Source organism: Mus musculus, chromosome 7, assembly GCF_000001635.26.
Source record: "Mus musculus strain C57BL/6J chromosome 7, GRCm38.p6 C57BL/6J".
NCBI classification, from domain to species: domain Eukaryota; kingdom Metazoa; phylum Chordata; class Mammalia; order Rodentia; family Muridae; genus Mus; species Mus musculus.
This window is the reverse complement of record NC_000073.6, coordinates 28,291,258-28,312,773: the sequence shown is the minus strand read 5'-3', so window position 1 is coordinate 28,312,773 and position 21,516 is coordinate 28,291,258. Positions and strand designations below refer to the sequence as shown.

At 52.3% G+C, this 21,516-nt stretch overlaps 2 protein-coding genes and 1 long non-coding RNA gene across 4 annotated transcripts; 2 read left to right on the top strand and 1 right to left on the bottom strand.

Moving 5' to 3' along the window:
- On the bottom strand, positions 1–2,934 carry Gm51445. The gene is made up of 3 exons (XR_003946618.1): positions 2,014–2,934; positions 1,626–1,684; positions 1–689 (listed from the first exon to the last, which is right to left on the bottom strand). It is a non-coding gene; the product is annotated as a predicted gene, 51445 (long non-coding RNA).
- Timm50 (translocase of inner mitochondrial membrane 50) lies at positions 728–7,258 on the top strand. 2 transcript variants are annotated; one of them, NM_025616.3, is made up of 11 exons: positions 728–849; positions 1,755–1,905; positions 2,447–2,478; positions 2,674–2,695; positions 4,362–4,420; positions 4,507–4,626; positions 4,925–5,029; positions 5,123–5,221; positions 5,796–5,952; positions 6,245–6,351; positions 6,744–6,948. In NM_025616.3, exons 1-11 carry the CDS (start codon positions 742–744, stop codon positions 6,843–6,845), a joined length of 1,062 nt encoding a protein of 353 aa, NP_079892.1. In that variant the 5' UTR covers positions 728–741; the 3' UTR covers positions 6,846–6,948. The 2 variants fall into 2 exon arrangements, with proteins under 2 accessions (NP_079892.1, XP_011248975.1); XM_011250673.3 differs by having other exon boundaries at positions 764–1,120; positions 6,744–7,258.
- Positions 7,259–10,988: 3,730 nt separating this feature from the next.
- Dll3 (delta like canonical Notch ligand 3) lies at positions 10,989–19,219 on the top strand. Its single transcript, NM_007866.2, has 9 exons — positions 10,989–11,090; positions 11,209–11,490; positions 12,550–12,607; positions 13,639–13,881; positions 14,038–14,255; positions 16,264–16,486; positions 17,851–18,430; positions 18,649–18,733; positions 18,848–19,219. The coding sequence occupies exons 1-9, from the start codon at positions 11,028–11,030 to the stop codon at positions 18,851–18,853; spliced, it is 1,758 nt and encodes a 585-aa protein (NP_031892.2). The 5' UTR covers positions 10,989–11,027; the 3' UTR covers positions 18,854–19,219.
- The last annotated feature ends 2,297 nt before the right edge of the window (positions 19,220–21,516 follow it).

Sequence of the window (21,516 nt, the reverse complement as noted above, 5' to 3'; positions counted from 1 at the left end):
ACTGGCTGTTCTTCCAGAGGGTCTGAGTTCAATCTATAAAGAGATATGATCCCCTCTTCTGGCATGCAATTGTACCTGCAGACAGTGCACTCATACATTTAAAATGAGTGAATGAACGAGTGAATAATAAATGATTAAACAAATAAAGGAATGAATAAACAAACAAATAGAAAACAACTTGGGCAAGACTCATGGTGGCTCCCGCACCCCTAATTCACTGCTTTCTTAATCACTCTAAAGCCTAAACAAGTCAGCACGGAACGTTCCTTTGGTTGAATCCAGATGAGTGGTAGATCCAAATGAGTGGTTGGGCAAAGGAAAGATACTCCAGTCCTTTCTACAAACTCACGGCGTTAGGGGTAAAAAGAGATCTGGAGACGGGAAAGAAGACTGGTTCAGCCTCCTGGTCCACGTGAGAAAAACTGAGGGATGCTGGGTCAGCTCACTTTTTGGGCCTCTGTCCATTTCTAACGATGGGAGGTGAAAGGCAAAGTCCGAGCGACTGGATGGTGGCGGTCCTTAGGGCCCCAGGGGGCGTGGTGCCAGATGACAGTATTCCAATTTCGCGCTCAGCCAGAGGAAAGACCGACTAGGAGCGCACCAAAGGTACTCCGCCCAGTTCTTTTTGTCCCTCTCGGGTTCCTGTCCACACGCACTACCTCAGCGATCCCATTGGTCGTAGTCCTCGCCTGGGCGGGAGAGAGGGAGCGAGTGGGCGGGGCCGCGTGGCGTCAGCGCAAGATGGCGGCCTCGGCGGCTCTGTTCTCGCGCTTGCGGAGCGGGCTCCGGGTAGGCGCGCGGGGGCTGTGCACGCGGCTAGCGCCGCCACCTCCCCGCACTCCCGAGCAGGTGAGCGGCGCCGGGACGCGCGCCCCGATATGGGGCTTCTCTCTAAAGTTTTGGGCGTCTGGTGGCAACCCCGGCGGGTCTGGGAGACCGCACCTCAGGGTGCTGAATGGGACGGAGCCCGCGTTTTCGATGTTTCCATGCTTCCTGTGTGGACCACAGTTGCTCCCCCGGGGCTGGATTATGGAGGCCCGGAGTGCATCCCCTGGAGCCCAGGTCTCAACCACGTGGGTGCCGGGAGAGGTCACCTGTTCTGATCTCGGTGACCATTCAGGTGATACTTGACGGGGGTGGGGCCCAGGGCGCTAGGGACCCAGGGTCTGTCCCAGTGACATTTCAATCGCCTCCTTGAGCGAGAGGAACAGGAAGGATCCAGCCTGCCGTCCGTTCCAGCCTAGCCATTCTGACCTCCAAGTCCATGACTTTCCGTTCCCAAAGTCCCAGACAGGAGATTGCCTCTCCTCGCTCTTGCTTCCTTCCCTTCCAAACCCCTCCATCTTGGGCTCTGGGTATCCGGATATCTTAACTGTTCGTTCTGTCCCTTGGGTGCCCTCTGTCCCTTTAGTTTTGACATCTCTGTGCTAGCGCGCGCGCGCACACACACACACACACACACACACCCATCCCTTATTCTCCTTGCCCTACTCTTCCTGGCTCCAGACCCTGCAGTGCTATTGCTTCCAAGACCTTGAGCAATTTGCCCTTTCAGCTCTTGAACCCCTGTGATTCTCTAGACAGTTTAGTTGTGACTGTCTGAGGGGAGCAGCCTCTGAACTCACCCCTTCAGGGACACAGTTTTCTGCTCTGGATGTCCACTTCCTGGTTCTTGATCTTGAGGCTGCTTGGACAAATTTAAGTATTCTGTTATTTCTCTCTGTGTGACCTCTCCTCCATCCCCCTCCACTCAGGTCACTGAAATTGCCAACCGTGGGGGCTCCAAGGCCCAGGGGCCACAGCACCAGCCAGGCTCCGAGGGTCCCAGCTATGCCAAAAAAATTGCGCTCTGGATCGCCGGTTTGCTCGGAGCTGGTGGGACTGTCAGCATCGTCTATATTTTTGGTGAGAGACATAACCCTTGACTGTTGGCCCCCAGATTTCTACTGTGAACCCCCCCTTTCTTTCCCCATACTCAGTTCATTACCTGGCTCCTCCAACTAGGATACTCACCTTGAAATTCAAGAAGTCCTCTTCGACCCCTTGTACTTAAAAGTTCTATCCTCTAGTTGTTCCCTGTACCTGAATTCAGGAACTAAGGGAATGGTGGGAAGAGTAGGGCTAGACCAGTGTGCTTGGTTTCAGTCCTGGGACAAGGGACTGCGGTTCGTATTGGTGGAGAAATAACCTGTCACCGTGCCTGAAGCTATGTGTCCATCTCAGCAGCAGAAGTCTACCTTCCCCTTGTGTGTCCAGCTCAGCCCCAGCCCACTTGGAATCCTGACCCCTAACCTCTTCCTCCCTTTATCCAGGAGCTGTGCCTCTAGCCATAATCCCTTTGAGTGGGGAGTCCCCACCCCTCACTCTCCTCCCCCCTCCAGACCCAGTAGACACTGCTCCAAGGCTCCAGTTTTCTTCATTTGTCTCTTGTCTCCTTCCCTGGCAGGAAACAACCCTGTGGATGAAAATGGTACCAAGGTGAGGAGAGTGAGAGGCAGAGGTGTGAGGGGTCGGTTCTGTGAGGGTGCGGGGCAGGTTGCCTTCCATTGGGTCAGGCTCTCTATAGTCTGCACTGAGCCTCTCCCTTCTTCTCTGGGACTCAGCCTGGAACTCGCAGACTGAATGTGCTGGGCTCCTGCCTCTGCCGGTTCAAACCTTTCCTTTTTTCCCCAGATTCCTGATGAATTCGACAGCGGTGAGTGATTAAACACAGAGCTGGGCTTCCTTCCCACCTCTGCTGCTCTGTTTATTCCTGTAGAGTGCTCTTGGCCTGTCTCATACACCAACCCCTCCTCCATCCGAGGTGTGGCAGTTAGATGGCTCAGGGGACAGACGTGACAAAAGCTCCCTTTCGCGGCCCCACCGCCCTGGAGCAGATGGTCAGGGACAGATGGGGGCAGGGAGCGTCAGCAGTCCATCCCAGACACAGGGCTTTCTGTGCCTTAGATTTGGCATCTGCAGCCCCTGACCCCACTCTTTTATAACACCTTTTTTTTTTTTTTAAATCCCCAAGTCCCTACTCCAACCCATGCCTCATTTCCAAAACAGTGTCTCTCTGTGTCTGTGTCTGTGTCTCTGCCCTGCTTCTCCACACACCCCGACTACCAGAGTTTGTTAAGGGACTTCCAATAAATTCGATAGTGGAATAGTTGTGGTTTTTACCGGACCTTTTCTTAGAGAAGGTGACGTTTGTGGGTCCGAAAGGCCCCTGTTTGTGTGGGAGGTCTGCAGACAGCATGTACAAGCACTGACCGCTCTGTTCATGCTAGGCAGATGGGTAAGTCTGTTCTTTTAACTGGAGAGGCCAACCCCCTTGTTTTATCTTTTTTTTTTCTTATTTATTTGTTTTTGAGACAGGGTCTCTCTATGTAGCCCTGGCTGTCCTGGAGCTCACTGTGTAGACCAGGCTAATCTCAAACCCACAGAGATCCACTTGTCTCTTCTCCCAATTGCTGGAATTAAAGGCCTACACCACCATGCCCTGCTCTCCACTGGTTTAAACAAATTACCTAAATTGGGCAGGTAGACATGGGAGGTTAAAGTGTGCCTACTAGTTTAAACTGGCTTCAACATTGTGTCTTTTAAGAGGCAGGCTCACAGATAGAGCTAGAGTAAGAATAACATATTGAAATATTTCCATTGATTTTCCTGTGTTCATTTAACCCAGAGTTTTCACCCTTGGCTCTAACACTGATGGTTTTTATTAGGACAGTGGCTGCTGGGGTTGGAGGATGGGTGCTGGGCAAGGGCTCTGCGTCCTCACTGCTGTCTCATTTTAAAATGAGGTGCGTGTGTGCTGACCCATGGATGCAGATGCCTTCAAAGGCTAGATAAGAGCTTTGGGTCCCTTGCAGCTACAGTAACAGGTGTTTGTCATCCTCTTGACATGGGTGCCATCTCTCCTGCCTGCTGGTGCAGCCATCCCCACCCCATCCCCTTTGAGACAAGATCTTACAAAATTGCCTACTTTGACTTCAAACTCATTATATAATCCTGGCTGCCCCCAGACAGCTGGGCGACAGGCCTGTGCTGCTGCAACTCAGCTTTGATCCTACTTCCAACCAGGTAGTTCCTTGTTGCAGGGAGTCTGTCCTGTGTGTTATGGGATGTTTGAAGCCGTCCTCTGGGTATCTACTCATCAGATGCTAGTATTACAACCAATAAAAATACCTCCATGAAAGTAGGCATGCTTTTATTTAATCCTAACACTTGGGAGATAGGCAGGGGGATCTTTATATAAGTTCAAGTCCAGCCTGGTCTACAGAGTGAGTTCTGGGACAGCCAGGGCTCCACATAAGCTCATCTGTCCTGGAGGTGGAACAGTGGCTTACTTTGGAATCCCTTTGTGCCTGGTGTTTTAGATCCAATTCTGGTTCAGCAGTTGCGCCGGACATACAAATACTTCAAAGATTACAGACAGGTGAGTGGGGTGGGTGTAGAGGGGCTGTGCTCAGTCCCCACCCCCCATGCCCTGTATCTGAATGAGCGGCCCATTCTCTCCTGCAGATGATCATCGAGCCCACCAGTCCCTGCCTTCTCCCAGACCCTCTGCGGGAGCCCTACTACCAGCCACCTTATACACTGGTCCTGGAGCTTACCGGGGTCCTTCTGCACCCAGAGTGGTCGGTGTGTCCTGCAGAAGGCAGTGTGTTGGGATCCTCTGGGGGGCTGGGTCAGGAGTGGTGGTGGGGTCAGCCCCACTGCCATGTGTTCTCTTCCTTCTTGTGTCCTTTGGTGCCTACTTTAGGGTGACAAACATGAGTTGGCTTTGGCTTAGAGTTGTTGTACCACATGAGTGGGGCCAAGCCGTATGCTCCTCGGCCCCCAGAAGTAGACAGATGCCTGCCTCTGGGGCCCTCAGGCAGGGTCTTGACCTTTTGGGCTTTCTGGTCTAAACACTCCCCTGTCCTTACTGCCTCTGCAGCTGGCCACTGGCTGGAGGTTTAAGAAGCGTCCAGGCATCGAGACCTTGTTCCAGCAGCTTGCCCCTCTGTATGAAATAGTCATCTTCACATCAGAGACTGGCATGGTGAGTGAGGCTCTGAGGCAGCAATGACCCAGGTGTGTTGACAGACGCCCGGGCTGGACCTAGCCTCATCTCTCCTTCTCTCCGTCCCTGCAGACTGCATTTCCACTCATTGATAGTGTGGACCCTCACGGTTTCATCTCCTACCGTCTGTTCCGGGACGCCACCAGATATATGGAGGGACATCATGTGAAGGTGCCATGTGGGGATGACGGTGGGCCTCTGGGATAGATTTGGGGGTGCTTAAACCGCTGAGAAAAGGGGCCTTGCTCCTTCTGATGTCAGTGCTTGCCTCCAGGTTGTCTAAGGGGTGGGGGCCCAGGCCTTGCTTCTGGGGTTGTAAGTGGCTTCCGTGAGGCTGTGCTTGGGACTGTCGTAGAACCTGTTTCTTTGGCTAGCCAAGCATCGAAACGTAGTGACCAGGCCCCTATTAGACGTGTGTTGTTAGGTTCTCCCTTATGTCTTGGTGACTCATGGTATAAATTCAGGCTTTGACAAGGGCCTGTCTGTAATTCCTGGCTTGAAGTGAGTCTTGTAGCCTGGTGCAGGCTTGGGGTATGAATTGATCCCACCAGATAGAGCCCATGCTCTCTCCAGAGACCCCTGGCTTAGGTGTCCATGTGACCAGCTTCCCAGTTTCTCAGAAGCCTGAGGTTACCCTCCATAACCTGTATCTGGGAGTCTTTGCAAGGCACGTCCTTGAGTGTCTGTCTGTCTGTCCACTCTGCGGCCAGCAGGGTGGGGAGCTGATCCTCTCACTCACTTCCAGGACATCTCCTGTCTGAATCGGGACCCAGCCCGAGTAGTAGTCGTGGACTGCAAGAAGGAAGCTTTCCGCCTCCAGCCCTTCAACGGTGTTGCCCTGCGGCCCTGGGATGGCAACTCAGATGACCGGGTCTTGCTGGACCTGTCTGCCTTCCTCAAGAGTGAGACTTACCTTAGTGTCTGGTCCAGAACCCTTGACCCTGAAGACAATGGCAGACACTTGATTTTGGCTTGTCATTAGTATAAAACTGAGCAATTGGGGTGGAAGAGATTTATGAGTATCCTGGAGCCTTCTGGAACTTTCTGAGCTATCCAGGCATTTCTCGTGGGGGTTATTTGGTCATGTTTGGAGGAACCCTCTCAGCACTGACAACATTCAGGATGTGCTGACCCTACCCTGGGTCATGCTAAGGCCTGACTAACTAGTACCCCCTTTACCTGTTGTGCCTACAGCCATTGCACTGAACCAAGTGGAGGACGTCCGGACGGTGCTGGAGCACTATGCTCTAGAGGATGACCCACTGGAGGCATTCAAACAGCGGCAGAGCCGGCTTGAGCAGGTTAGGCTCTAGTCCCTACTGGGCACTTTGGACTTTTGCACCGTCTTCTTGGCTTTGGCCTCTCGGTGGGGCTCTCACACAGCCTGCCTTGCAGGGCTGCTCTGAGGGCTCTGCAGCATGGGCTAGAGGCAGAAAATAGTGAGCACTTAAGATAAGTCCATGGCCTTGGGTGGTCCTGAGACCTTTCATGGTAGACTGTGTGCGTAGAGCTTGTGCACAGGGATCTGTGGACGCTTGGCCTCGGGCATGTTAGTCCTGCACCCCTGGGGCTAAGAGTTGCTCTTTCCACGCTCTGGATCTAACGGGTGGACTCGGGTTCTATACTGGGCCTGAGTATGACGGCAGGCAGGCTTCTGAGTTGACCCTTGTCTTTTTCTGTCCCTCATCCCCAGGAGGAGCAGCAGCGCCTGGCCGAGCTCTCCAAGTCCAACAGGCAGGGCCTCTCCTTTGGCTCACTCGCCAGCCGACTGTGGCCTCGCTCCAAGCAGCCCTGACTTCTAGGCTTCCTCAGAGACTTGATGCCTGAGCCTTGGGCCCCAGCCCTTACACGGCAAAGTGTGGACAGCTATGTGTCCAATAAAGCGAGTCCCAGATGCCACAATGCCTGTGTCCAGAGTCCAGATGGGGCACTGGGGTGAGGTCTTGGACTCGGTCGTCATTCACAGTGACTGAGCACCACCACAGGGCTGGGTGCCATGAGTGCCTCGTTGGAGTGGGGCTCCTGCCAGCCTGAAACTGAAAACCTGGGTTTCTGCTGCACATGTCTTCCCATATACTCTATGAGTTGGCAAAGAAAAGCCCCTCTCTCTCTCTCCCTCCCTCTTTCTCTGGCTCTGGACTCCTTGTGTGCTGTAGAAATAAAGAGAAGTCTGGCCTCTGGGGAGCCGCCTCGAGGGCTGTCAGCCTAGCTGCCGTGTGTGGCTCTGTGGGAATGTGGTTCTGGAGCTGTGCGGTCAGCCACACCTCATAGAAGCCAGAAATACGATTGCTTTGTCTTTTTGGAGACATGGTCTCGCTGCGTAGAGCTTGCTAACCGTGATCTCAAGAGGTCCACCTGCCTCTGCTTCCAAGCGCTGGAACTAAAGGCGTGCACCACCACGCCCGGCTCACTAATAGGGTTTTTTAATTAATTTATTTTTCTTTATATTTATTGGTGTTTTGCCTGTATGTATTTCTTTGTGAGGGTGTGGGATCCCCTAGACCTGGAGTTACAGTTTTGAGCCACTATGTGGGTGCTAGAATTGAACTCAGGTCCTCTGGAATAGCAATCAGTGCTGTTGACCTGAGCCATCTCTCCAGCCCCAATGATAGTCCATTCGTTTTTATAATGTGTATATATGTGCTTTGTCAATGCACCGTGTGCTTATTCTAGAACTCATGGAGGCCAGAAGAGGGCTTGGAATCCCCCAAGGTTGTGAGGGAGCTGCTATGAGGGTGCTGGAAATTGAACCTATGTCCTCTGCAAGTGCAGCCAGTGTTCTTAACTGCTGAGCCATCTCTCCAGCCCACCCAAAATAGTTCACAAATTGATAGGCTCTTGTGTAGTAGCCACGCAAACTTTTGGCAAGCTACTGCAAGGTACTTAAGACTTAAGGTCTTAAGGCAAAGCAGTGGTGGCGCACGCCTTTGATCCCAGCACTTGGGAGGCAGAGGCAGGTGAATTTCTGAGTTCGAGGCCAGCCTGGTCTACAGAGTGAGTTCCAGGACAGCCAGGGTCACACAGAGAAACCCTGTCTCAATCAAAAAAAAAAAAAAAAAAAAGACTTAAGGCCTTAGTTTCTTCCTGTCTGAGGTAGGGTGGAGCATCTGACCCAAGCCCCTGCTCCAGCCAGCATCTAGTATTAGCCTGCGTAAAACCAAAAATTAATGCTTTTTTGGCAGTTTGAAGACATGGGTCAGATGAGACTGCATTCTAGGTTGTTTAAAGTGCCTTTGGTGGTACCATGGGGGGAAGGGTTGGTGTGCCACAGGGCTGTAATTTCAGCTTTTAAGACACAGGAGAACTGTCAAGTTTGAAGCAAAACTGGTTATGTAGCAAGACACTATACAAAGAGTTACAAGTAAAACCAAAACTCAGCCCAGAGTACTAGGCAATACAGAGGGGTGCTCCCAGCAGCCAAAGCTCTCAGCCCAGAGTACTAGGCAATACAGAGGGGTGCTCCCAGCAGATTTTGAGGACTCCCTTCTCTTTTTTCCTTCTTCCAGGACAGGTTTCACTGTATAACTTGCTGCCTGGAATTCTTTCAGTAGACCAGGTTGGACTCCAACTCACAGAGAACTGCCTGCCTCTTCTCCCTTCAGTGCTGGGATTAAAAGAACAACAGTGGACCAAAGCTTGCTGTAGGGATAGGATCCTGGGTGGAATGGGTTGTGGGTGGAGGGAACGTGGTTTTTGGAGTTGGGGTCCCTCAGAGCCCTCTGAGGGAGGGGCCCTCATGTCTGAGATGATCTTGCTATGTAGCTCAAATTGGCTTTGCACTTAATTGGCCCTCCTGCCTCAGCCTCTTGAGTACTGTGGTTATAAACATGTACCCCTACAGTCTTCTAGAATGGATTTGAAATGTGACTTAAGTCTGCTACCTCAGCCCTGTCTCGTGTCACTCCCACTGGAGGAGAGAATTGAACATAGGTGCAGGAGCCCTGAGACAGTGCTCATATGATGAGGCGGGAAGCATTTAACCCCAAATGCCCTGTTCTCCAGGGCTCTCTGTGTGGAGTCGTTTGTGTGTATAGTCATGTCCCCTCCTCACACCCCAAGACAGTAGTGAACAAGGCTGCTAGGAAGCAGTGTCCTACTGTTCCCTCAGGGGAGATGTAAGGCAGGCAGTTGTGGGGGGATAGAGATAAAAAATGGGGGCAGAGAAAAGGGGAACACATAAGACTATAATTCTAGCTATTCGGGAAACAGGCAGGCAGGAGTGTGGAGGGTTTTGGGCTGGCCACTCTGTCTCAGACTAGGCAAGGGCTGGGGTGGTAGCTCAGCCGGAGTGCTAACCTAACAGGCATAAGGAGTGTTCACAGGAAAGAGAACTGAGGAGAGAAGCAGTGGTTTGGGGCCTTAGAGGTGTTTGTTTGTTTTATATTTTTATATGTCTGGGGGCAGAGTAGGCATGGGCATCCGGTAAGAGAAGAGTGGTGGGGGTAGTTCCTGGCCATGTGGATCCACGGGTGAAAACAGGCTTGGCAGAAAGTGCCCTGCCTAAGTCATCTCACCAGCTGGAAGATGCTGTTTTAGACCGGATGGAATGATCTGGAGCGCCTCTTTGGAAGGTGTGTGCCAGCAGAGTCTACAGTGAGAGGAAAAGCTCCTGGGATGGCTGGTCGGGCAGGCATGATCGTCCCAGGGCCTCAGCCTTTGCTGTTCACAATGTGTTTGCTCCAGGATCCTCCTCACACCCCAGGCCTTAGCAGGGGCTCTGTTTCTGTGCGTAACAAAGTCCTAAACAGCTAAGACTTTCAGAAATCCCTTAAAGTCTGCTTTATTTGTGATTCAGAGCTCTGGAAATACCACCTTGCCTCGTGGTGAAGCAAAACCAGGTGTGGTAGGGTTTTGTGGTATTTTCCTGTATTGGTTTTGAGAAAGGCTTTATGTCGTCTAGGCTGGCTTCTTTCTCTTGTTTGTCCTGCTTCTGCACTGCTGGGATTACAGGTCTGCCATGCCCACCCACGCCTCTTTTTCGACTAAACATTTAGTGGGACTATAGCCGTCTCCCCTCTACAAGACAAATGTGGATATAGGAGCAACTTATATTTTCCCTAAAATTACTAGCTCTGAGTATTAACTTAGTATTTACTGGGGGTGGGGAGTGGGTTTCCTCTGTTTCTGCAGCCTTGCTCACCGTCTGACTTCAGCACACTAGCCTGGGCACCTGCACCTAAATTGTTTTACTTGCCTGGATCCTGCGAAATCCCACCTCCTCGCCCCCCGGGGTGGGATGAGCAGCTCCATTCATCTGGGGTGGAGAGTGGGGCCCTGGTGCCCGAAGACTGAAGACTAATTTCCTGTCCGTTTGCCTCTCACACCTTCCTGAGCCCAAATGGGAGGCCCAGCTGCGGCCCAAGGGGGAGGGGCACGGCCGCCCGGCAGATGGCGACATTTACATACAGCTGGGAGGCCCCTCCAAGACCAGGATCCTAGCCTGGCGTCTGGTGGCGATACTGGCTTCGCGGAGGGGGGGCTTTGTTTTAAGAAGGGGAAACACACATGCATACACACGAGAGGTCTTCCACAAACACACAGGGGTCCACACAAAGAACTCAGGATTCTTCCTCACCGCCTCCTCTGTGGGGCTCCGAAACACAACCTCACACACAGCCGGCTGGAGACGCATTCACTGCACTCATGGGTTCATAGGGTCCTCCACAGCGGACAGGAGCTCACATAAGTACATACATGATAGAGAGGAATGCACCTGTATTTCCGTTCTCCCACTTCAGTACGCACAGTATCTTAGAAATTAACCCCTGCCGCTTTCAGATTGGCGCATGCAATCACACTCAGGATGAACCTCACCAAGTCGCCCACATAGAGTTACTGTATCCCTTTCCCTGGGACCCCTCTCGGCCGGTAGCTAAAAGACTGGCCTGAAGGGGCGGAGCGTCCCCTCAAATATAAGACTCCGGCATCCAGCAGCTGCGACTCCTGAGACTATTTCCCCATCCTGTCCCCCAAAGCAATGGTCTCTCTGCAGGTGTCTCCGCTTTCCCAGACGCTGATCCTGGCTTTTCTTCTTCCTCAGGTCAGATACAGAAAGGAAAGGAACAGATGGGGTTGGGCCGAGACCTGGAGGTCTTAGAGACTTTCATGGGGCACACAGATACCTAGGTCCCTTAACCTTGTGGCCCTCTCTGTCCCAGGCACTGCCAGCTGGTGTCTTCGAGCTACAAATTCATTCTTTCGGGCCAGGCCCAGGCCTCGGGACCCCACGCTCCCCCTGCAACGCCCGAGGCCCTTGCCGCCTCTTCTTCAGGGTCTGCCTGAAGCCCGGAGTCTCCCAGGAGGCCACCGAGTCCCTGTGCGCCCTGGGCGCAGCACTGAGCACGAGCGTCCCGGTCTATACGGAGCACCCCGGAGAGTCAGCGGCTGCCCTGCCGCTGCCTGATGGCCTCGTACGTGTGCCCTTCCGCGATGCTTGGCCGGTGAGTCCAACCTCCACCTCTTTCTGTCCCCCCCCAGCTCCCGACACCATCCCGTGCCCCAGAGCCTTTACTACCCCCTCCTCTCCGAAACCCACATTCCCAGACCCCCTCCGCTATTCTCTTCAGGGATGTCTTAAAACTGGGCTTCTCATCTTTTTGTGGTTGTGTGTGTGTGTGTGTGTGTGTGTGTGTGTGTGTGTGTGTGTGTGTGTGTTATACTCACGAATACGCTTTACAGCGATATGTGGACAATTTCAGTTCTGCCCTTTATTTACCATGTGGGACCCAGGGGGTTGGACTAAGGTTTTCAGTAAGTGTTTTTTACCCAGTGAATCCTCTTCTCATCCTGTTTTGTTGTTATTGTTTGTATTTTGTTTTGTATTTTTAGAGACAAGCCTGGCTGTCTCTGAGTTCACTATGTAGCTAAATCTGGTCGTGAGTTCCTGATCCTCCTGTCTTCACTCACTCCCATCTCCCAAGTGCTGGAGTTATGGGGTGCAATAGCAAGTCGAGTTGGGGTCTTTGTCTTTATTCTAGATCTCTTCTTTGGACCTGGGGCTCCTCTCAAGCACTTTCTTGAGGTCACCTAATCTCTCATGTTTCCAGCCTTAGTTCTTTTGGTTGGGACATCAGGTCACTTACTGAATCCTGGTCCCCATCCCTGTACCCTGCACATCTCAAAAAGAATCAGGGCCCGTATTTGAAATGTAGACATTGTTGGGAACTTTTTCCATATTTTATTTCCTCACCTGTAGATGGGAACACCTTAGTATGTCCTTTTGGACAGGGTCTTGCTAGATACCCCAAACTAACCTCATATTTGAAACCCTCCTATCTCAGCCTCCTGAGCGCTGGGATTACAGGTATGTGCAAACACACTTGGCACAATGGCGTATCCAGAATGAGACCAAAATGCTCCTGGCTCCCGGGGCAGCTCCTTCTGGGAATGCTCCGTAGCTCAGTCCCAGAGCTGGCTTCCAGACTCCGTGCTGTGTTCTGGAGGTCAGTGAGCTTCCCTGACCACCGGCTTCCTCTCTTCGTTCTTCTCTGTCCAACCAGGGCACCTTCTCCCTCGTCATTGAAACCTGGAGAGAGCAGCTGGGAGAGCATGCTGGAGGTGGGTGTCTCACGGGTAGGAAGGGGCAGTGTTGAGTTCAGGACTGATAATGGGCTGCCTCTAAAGTGGAGCATTCCTGCTGGGCTTGTGATGTCATCATAGCTCCTAGGATGTGGTGCTGGGCTAGTGGTTTTGGATCTGTGGGCAATCTGGGTATAAATATAATTCAAAATTCCTAATGGTAGCAATGTAAAGACCATGTCCTGAGAGAGGTTGAGCATCTCTGACCCCAAAATGAGACAAAGGGCTCCAAAATCCATTTATTGTATCTTATCTGTTGTAATAGAGAAGAACTCCCCATATGCTATGCAAGACTCCATCATTGAGCCTTGCTCCTAGTCCCTAGTAGATTCCTGGGACACTCTACTTCTGAGCCATCTCCTTGGCCTTGATTTTGTATTTGAAACAATGTCTCATGTAGCCCAAACTGTCTTCAAAATGCCCATTATAGGAATTATCCCCACTATGCTGCACCTAAAATTTAAGTCTTTTTCTTGAAACAGGGTGTCACATAATGTAGACAGGCCTTGAACTTGCTGTGTAGCCCAGGCTGTCCTTGAATTCACAGTTCTCCTGCCTCCGCCTCCCAAGTGCTGGCGTTGTGAGCATGAACCACCATTTTGAGGTTGGTTGTCTCTTTTTAGCTTTCTGGATAAGGCTCCTCCATTGGTACTAGGCCATCCATCTGGCTTAACTCTGCCCTTTGTGAGGCTTTTGCTGGGATTAGACATGAGTGGAGCCACTACGCATAAGACCTTGAGGGGGCGCTATGACTTCACTTTTGGAGATCCTGTCCGTAGCTATTGATGGCACAAGATGTTAGAAGTCTCCTATTTTAATATTCTAACAAATACAGGAGTTATCTTAGGAGTTAGTGTTATTTTAACACTAGATATGCCATGCAGGTCCCTAGGTGCATTAAGGGGAGGGCAGGCTTGCTAAGGAGGGCTTCTACTCTTCACCTAACCAGGAATTCCCAGGAGGGGTGGGGATGACCTGAATCTCAGTGCTCTACATCATTCTTTCCGCAGGGCCCGCCTGGAACCTGCTAGCACGTGTGGTCGGCCGTAGACGCCTGGCGGCTGGGGGCCCGTGGGCCCGCGATGTGCAGCGCACAGGCACATGGGAGTTGCACTTCTCCTACCGCGCGCGGTGCGAGCCGCCCGCCGTCGGGGCCGCCTGCGCGCGCCTGTGCCGCTCACGCAGTGCCCCCTCGCGGTGTGGCCCGGGACTGCGACCCTGCACGCCATTCCCAGACGAGTGCGAAGCCCCGTGTGAGTCCCTATGCGTGCCCTGCGCTACTACTTAAGCGCGGATCCTAGTTCCTTCTCATATCCCATTGATCTCCTTTAGGGAACCGAGGGCCCTGGGTCCCAACCTGCTCTAGCATTCATGTCTTGTTCTTTCTGCCTCTCCTCTGCTTCCTGCAGCTGTGTGTCGACCAGGCTGCAGCCCCGAGCACGGCTACTGTGAAGAGCCTGATGAATGCCGTTGCCTGGAGGGCTGGACTGGACCCCTCTGCACGGTCCCTGTCTCCACCAGTAGCTGCCTGAACTCCAGGGTTCCTGGTCCTGCCAGCACTGGATGCCTTTTACCTGGGCCTGGACCTTGTGATGGGAACCCATGTGCCAATGGGGGCAGCTGTAGTGTCAGTATCTTTTTTGTTTTTGTTTTTGTTTTTTTTTTTGTTTGTTTGTTTTGTTTGTTTTTCGAGGACAGGATTTCTCTGTGTAGCCCTGGCTAGAACTCACTCTGTAGACCAGGCTGGCCTTGAACTCAGAAATCCGCCTGCCTCTGCCTCCCAAGTGCTGGGATTAAAGGCGTGCGCCATCACCGCCCGGCTTTCAATTAATTTTTGAGTCAGGGACTCTCACTGAGCCTGAGCTGGCCAGTTCGGCCGGCCTGTCTGGTCAGTGTTTCTGTCTTTACTCCTTTAGCATCACTGAGATCGGAGGTGTGCACCACCGAGCCTGCTTTTACATGGGTGTTAGGGATCTGACCTCAGGTCCTCATGTTTGCACAGAAACCATTTACCCACTGAACTATCTTCCTGGCAGCTCCTCCGTACCCCAGGCTCTCACTGTGTAGCCCCTTGCTGGACTTGAGCTCACTATGTAAACTAGGCTGGCCTTGAACTCCCAGAGAACTATCTAGGCCTCATAAACACTGGGATTAAAGGAGTGTGCTACCACACTCTGCTTTCTTTGAGATAGCCCACCACACCCTGCTTTCTTTGAGATAGGTTTTAGCTAAATAAAACCCTCACTGGAACTCTGATTAACAAAGGGCTGGCCTAGAACTCCTAATTTTTCTGCCTCGGCCACCTTGAGTGCTAGATTACAGGTTTGTGTCACCATCACCATGGCTGACCTGATTAGAACTTTACCTTGTGAGTTACAGCACGGGCCTCCTCCCCCTCCTCCCCTGGCCCGGGAGGAAGCCCGGGTGCAACTATCTGGTAGCCTTCCCGGAGGCAGGCTCTCCTGCCTGCAACTTGGACCTTAAAGCAGGATTAGGGTATGAAATGGTATTGAAAAGCAAAAAGTAAATTGGCAGTGTCATAAGGTGTGTGAGCAGCATTAATGATACCCTGTGGGGTCTCTGTGAGTTGAAAGGTTTAGGATGGGGCACATATGGAAGGTGATGGCATCAGACAGCTTCCTGAGGATGGGCCCTGGGCAGAGCAAACAGGAGGCAGCTAGAGAGGGCAGGCCAGGCGAGTGGCAGGCATGGAGGCAGCAAAGGAACGGAGCTGGGAAGGAGGTCGCTGGGAGAGTAGAGTCCGGCGGGCCTTCTGACACCGACAGCTTGGGCGAGACGAGATGCAAGCTACAGAGAGAGGGCCCGTGAAAGGGAGCTCGGTGAAGCCTCCTTGCTGGGCTAGGGCTCAGTAGTAAGAGCCCTTGCCTAGAATTTACCAGTGAGGGGGTTAGGGGCGTGGCTCAGCAGAGGGCCAGCCTAGAATCTTCCAATAAGGGGGTGGGGGGAGGAGGAGGGGTGTGTGTGTGGCTCAGGGATAGCGCACTTGTCCACCAGTGAGGGTTTGGGGTCCCAGCTCAGGAGTCAAGCGCTTTCTTAACATTAAAGAGGCCCAGGGTTCAATCCCTCGCACACTAAGGAGCTTAGTGGGGAAGATGGAACCACAGCTCAGTGTCTGACCACTTGCCTTGCACATGCACGATGACGAGTCTCGTCTTCAGGTGGGGGTCGGGGCAGGAAAGAAGCTCTCGTGGTGGTAGGTGTGGTGTGGCTCACTCTTGTAACCCCAGCACTTGGGACACTGAGGCTCCTGAGTTCTACGTCATCCAGGCCTCCGGGGACAGAGAGCAGAGAGACCTGTCTTTTAAAATTGCTCTCATGGGGGAAGTGAGTAGTGTGTGTGTGTGTGTGTGTGTGTATGGGGGGGCAGGGCAGGTAGGTGCCATGTGGTAGGCTCAGTTGTGATGGGAACAGCTTTCCGGGTTTCCAGAGCTTCACCCACTCTAGGATTTCACATGTAGGAATAACAACATGGACTAGATCGAAGAGCAGCGTTCCTGGGGGAAATTCTATACCCTGGGACTTGGGGATGAACTAAGCCACCCATAGTGGTATAGAAGGAAGAGATTTGGCTCCAAGGAGTCTCTTGCCCAAAGCCAGCTTGTCTCTCTATTCAGGAAACCTCTGGCTCCTTTGAATGTGCCTGTCCCCGGGGATTCTACGGGCTTCGATGTGAGGTGAGCGGGGTCACGTGCGCAGATGGACCCTGCTTCAATGGCGGCTTGTGTGTTGGCGGTGAAGATCCTGACTCTGCCTATGTCTGTCATTGCCCACCTGGTTTCCAAGGCTCTAACTGTGAGAAGAGGGTGGACCGCTGTAGCCTGCAGCCATGTCAGAATGGTGAGGTGGGGAAGCCAGAGCGGCTAGGGGTGGGATGGGGTCTCTGCATGACTCAGATGATCCTGGGTGGGAAATACAGCCTGTGTGCCCTGTGTACCCTATGTCCTGGAGACATGACCCCCCCACCCCCCATGAAACAGGAAGAATATTCATCTCCTAGGTCTTTAAGATTTTACTGCCTGTCAGGCTTTAATTTAGGTGTTGGGAATTTAGCAGAGTAAGAAGCCAAAAATCCCTGTTGTGGTTCAAGAGAGAGGACAGTGTGGCCAGAACAGACTGGTGACAGATGAGCTAAGGCTGGTGACAGGGGCAGACCAGGTAACCTGCTAGGATGGTGATAGTGACTTTGGGCCGGGCAGTGGTGGCACACACCTTTAATCCCAGCACTTGGGAGGCAGAGGCAGGCGGATTTCTGAGTTTGAGGCCGGCCTGGTCTACAGAGTGAGTTCCAGGACAGCCAGGGCTACACAGAGAAACCCTGGGGGGGGGGGGGGAGGATTTCGGTTTTTACTTGGGTGAGATGGAGCCCAGGAAGATTCTAGGCTGGGGAGAACCCCGATTTGACACGGGTGTTAAATGGTTACATGAAGCCAAGCTGCGCGTATAAACCCCAGCACTCTAGAAGGTGAAGGCAGGAGGATCAGGCGTTCAAGGTCATTCTGGGCTATATATAAGTTCCAGGCTAGCCCCCAACAAACAGCAGCAAAACCCCAAACCAAGGGTTAAATAAGATGAATGTGAAGACCCTGGTAGATAATTGAGTCTGAAATACTGTTTACAGTTGAACATGTTAGCACTCTGGAGGCCGAGGCCAGAGAACCATAAATTCAAAGCTCACCTGGGCTAATTGTTTCCTTTGACTGAGTGACAGAAGGGACGGTACTAGACAATGCCCTTTTGCAAGTACCAGTAGCTGCCTTTTCCCAGGGGCTCTGTTGCCCACTCTCAGGTCTCAGAGGCATCAGGGCTGGATGAGGGCACAGGGCACAGGGGCTTTGGGCTGGAATGGAGGAGAGAGAGAGAGAGAGAGAGAGAGAGAGAGAGAGAGAGAGAGAGAGAGAGACCTGGAGGAAAATAGGGTGGGCGGGGGAGAAAGGAGCGGGAAAGAGGTGATTAGGTTCAAGAAGCCATGGGCAGCCTTGCACCTGTAACCCCGCACTTGAGGGGAGAATACAGGAGGACCCTATGTTCCAAGCTGGCCACATACCGAGACCTGTTCAAATTTTTAAAAAGGCATGGATGTGGCTCTTTAGATATTCAGACCGGGAACTTCTAAAGTATGGTCCAACAGTAGAAAAGACACAAGTGGGTGCGTGGGTGCAGGGTGTGGGTGATCGGTTGGCGCTGACACCGTTTCCCCGCAGGCGGCCTCTGCCTGGACCTGGGCCACGCGTTGCGCTGCCGCTGTCGCGCGGGATTCGCCGGGCCGCGCTGCGAGCACGACCTGGACGACTGCGCCGGCCGCGCCTGTGCCAACGGCGGCACGTGCGTGGAGGGCGGCGGCTCGCGCCGCTGCTCCTGTGCGCTGGGCTTCGGCGGGCGCGACTGCCGAGAACGCGCCGACCCCTGCGCCTCCCGCCCCTGCGCGCATGGAGGCCGTTGCTACGCCCACTTCTCTGGCCTGGTCTGCGCCTGCGCGCCCGGCTACATGGGCGTGAGATGCGAGTTCGCTGTGCGCCCGGACGGCGCGGACGCGGTGCCCGCCGCCCCGCGGGGCCTGAGGCAGGCGGATCCACAGCGCTTTCTTCTGCCTCCCGCCTTGGGGCTGCTGGTGGCCGCCGGTTTGGCTGGCGCCGCACTCTTGGTCATCCACGTTCGCCGCCGAGGTCCTGGCCAGGATACCGGGACTCGCCTGCTTTCTGGGACCCGGGAGCCTTCGGTCCACACGCTCCCGGATGCACTCAACAACCTGAGGTTACAAGACGGTGCTGGGGATGGCCCCAGGTGAGGGCGACACACCTTGTCACTGCGGCCAATTGACTGGTCTGGTTCTATCGGATTGGACTTTCTTACCCAGGTGTTCTAGCCCTAGCCCTCTTCTGATGGGGTCATTGCAGAATTCTCCCTTGCCAGTCTGCGGTTTCCCTCTTTGATGGGTGTGGGAAATAAAAAAATGAGAATTCGTGGGGTCTGAATTGTCCCCCGTTTCTCTCCTCCCACAGTTCGTCGGCTGACTGGAATCATCCTGAAGATGGAGACTCTAGATCCATTTATGTCATACCAGCCCCTTCCATTTATGCACGAGAGGTATCCTCGACCCACGTTCCCACGTTCCAGGCTTTGGACACTTGGCTCAGTGGCAGCCAGCTCCTCCCACCCTCAATATCTTTTCTAACGCTTCTTTCTCATTTCTTTTTTCAGGCCTGATCCTGCCCCTTCTCTATCTTGTCCCTTCTCTATCATCGCCTGGAGATGGAGCCTGAATGATTTTATTTACTTTGTGGTGTCCAATCTCTACCTCCCCCTACCGACTGGAGACTCTTTGAAAGGGCTTTATTGTACATATTGCTTATTTATAACCTAGTTTTTCTCATCTCCCCAGAGACATCTATAAAGGTTCTTATTTTGCTCAACCACATCAGGCTGAGAACTTTTTATTTTCCCAGGATAGAGTTTCCTCTCTGTAAAAGCCCTGGCCAGCCTAGAACTCTGTAGACCAGGCTGGCCTCGAACTCACAGAGATCCACCTGCTTCTGCCCCCTAAGTGCTGGCATTAAAGGCGTGCACCACTCCAACAGGTGAACTTTGTTTTTGATGTTGAAACTAAGAGAGCTGTCTCATAAGGGGAATAGTAGGTTTTTGTTGTTCTTAAATTGAGACAGCATCTTGTGATAGCTTGGAGCTCATTGTATAAACCAGTAGCTCTCAACTTGTGGGTTGCAACCCCTTCGGGGGTTGAACAACCCTTTCACAGGCGTCACACATCACCGATCCTGCATATCAGATATTTACATTATGATTCATCACAACAGCAAGGTCATAGTTATGGAGTAGTAATGAAATGGTTTTATGGTTGAGGGTCACCACATGAGGAACTGTATTGAAGGGTTGAAACATTAGGAAGGTTGAGAGCCACCTCCTTTCTTCTTTCCTTTCTTTCTTCTTTCCTTTCTTTTCTGTTGTTTTTTTCTTTTTAAACAGGTACTTATATTATATGAGGGCTCTGTCTTCACACACAGCAGAAGAGCACATCAGATCCCATTACAGGTGGTTGTGAGCCACCATGTGGTTGCTGGGAATTGAACTCAGGACCTCTGGAAGAGCAGTCAATGCTCTTAACCGCTGAGCCATCTCTCCAGTTGTGTTGTTTTTCAACACAGGGTTTGTAGCCTTGGCTGCCCTGGAAGCCACTCACTCTGTAGATCTACTGGATTGCCAACCAAGCTAGCATCAAACTGCAGCAGCTTTCCAGCGTCTGCATCTTGCACACTGGGAATTACAGGCAGGCACCACCACGCTGGACTAGGCCTGGTCCTTTGATAGAAGGCTCACTAAAAGTTTTTAGGCTTGTGGTTATGCTGTAGCACAGGTAATTAGATTAAAATATAATTAAAATTAGCCAAGAGATTCTGGCACGATGGCACATGCCTTTAACCCCAGCTCTTGGGAGGCAGGAGCAGTGGTTGTCTGTGAGTTCAAGACAAGCCTTGTCAGAGCGAGTTTCAGGATAGTCAAGGATCCATAATGGGACCCTGTCTCAGAAAGGGGGGGAAAAAAGGCTGAGGCAGGAGGATTGTAAGTTTAAGGCTAGCCTAAGCTATATAGCTGTGTGTCTTTCTCAAAGATAACAGAAAGCAAAACAAAACAAAAAATACGTTTAAAACCCAGCCAACTAGAGAAGGGGATGTGCCAGGGTCCAGGTCAATTCCTAGTCCAAACATCTGTGTGTTCTTCCTGTGGAAGCACCCACTGCACTGACGTCTGGCAACACAGCACGTTAATGGTCACGAAATGTACATTGCATTCTGGGGCCTAGAGTCTTCATGAGGTCTTGGTCAGGCAGATAAAGTTAATAGCCCTCCTGGGGCAGAACTGACACAATGTGGCCCCAGGCTGTCATCACTATCCACGTTATTGTGGATTGGCTGGTCTATGTATGCCCCACCCCCCTTCCAGAAGGATATTCCCTGGCTTAGAAATACTGCCCCAAAGCCACAGGCAGAGGCTGACATCTCTTGAGACATCAACAGGGTTATGTGCATCCTGAGGGTTTTTTTTTGGGGGGGGGGGTGTTGGTTGGTTTTGTTTTTTTTTTTTTGTTTTGTTTTTGTTTTTTTTTTTTTACTTGAGAGTGATTTTAAACTTTTGATCCACTTGCCTCCTGAGTGCTGGAGCTACAATCCTGAGTCAACATAACTGGTTTGTGTGGCACGGGGGACTTGGACCCAGGGCTTTGTGAATGCTATGAAAACTCTATTAACTGAGCCACAACCCCTGTTAAGTCATCCTTCTGTGAGCCTCAGAATGAAGTCTAGTCGGCCTTACATGGTCACTGTCCCTGGCTCCAATCCTTGTCACCTCTGCCTTTTGCCTATACTCCACTTCTCAAACTTGTCCCCTTTCCTGGTGCCAGCTTCCACTTTATCTCCCTAACTCGGGTTCCACAGGATTGGTTGATCCAGGTCTTGTTCTAGGAGCTGGGGATACAGCATGAAGAAGACAGAGTCTCACTTTGACCACTCCCCGGGAGTAAATTGGATTATTTGTGTGGGTTGTCGCTATTTTTCTCCGGACCTCGTATCCTGCAGAGAGGTGCCTCCTTTCTGAATTATATGGGTGCTGGTATTCTCCACTGCACTGACGGTTTTAGGCTGTCACTCTCATACTGGGTGTGACCTCCTATCATGGGCAGGAAGCAAGGAGGGCAGAGATGCATTGTCCCCGGAATCCCCAGCGCTAGGAGGGCGCTTAATGAACTCAACCAGCTAAACGCATGAGTGTCAGGGTGGCAATGGGAAGCTCTAGGCAGAGTTGGCTCCTGCTGGGTGGGGATAGGGACAGGGGCGGTGTCTATTCGGTGAGATCTGAAG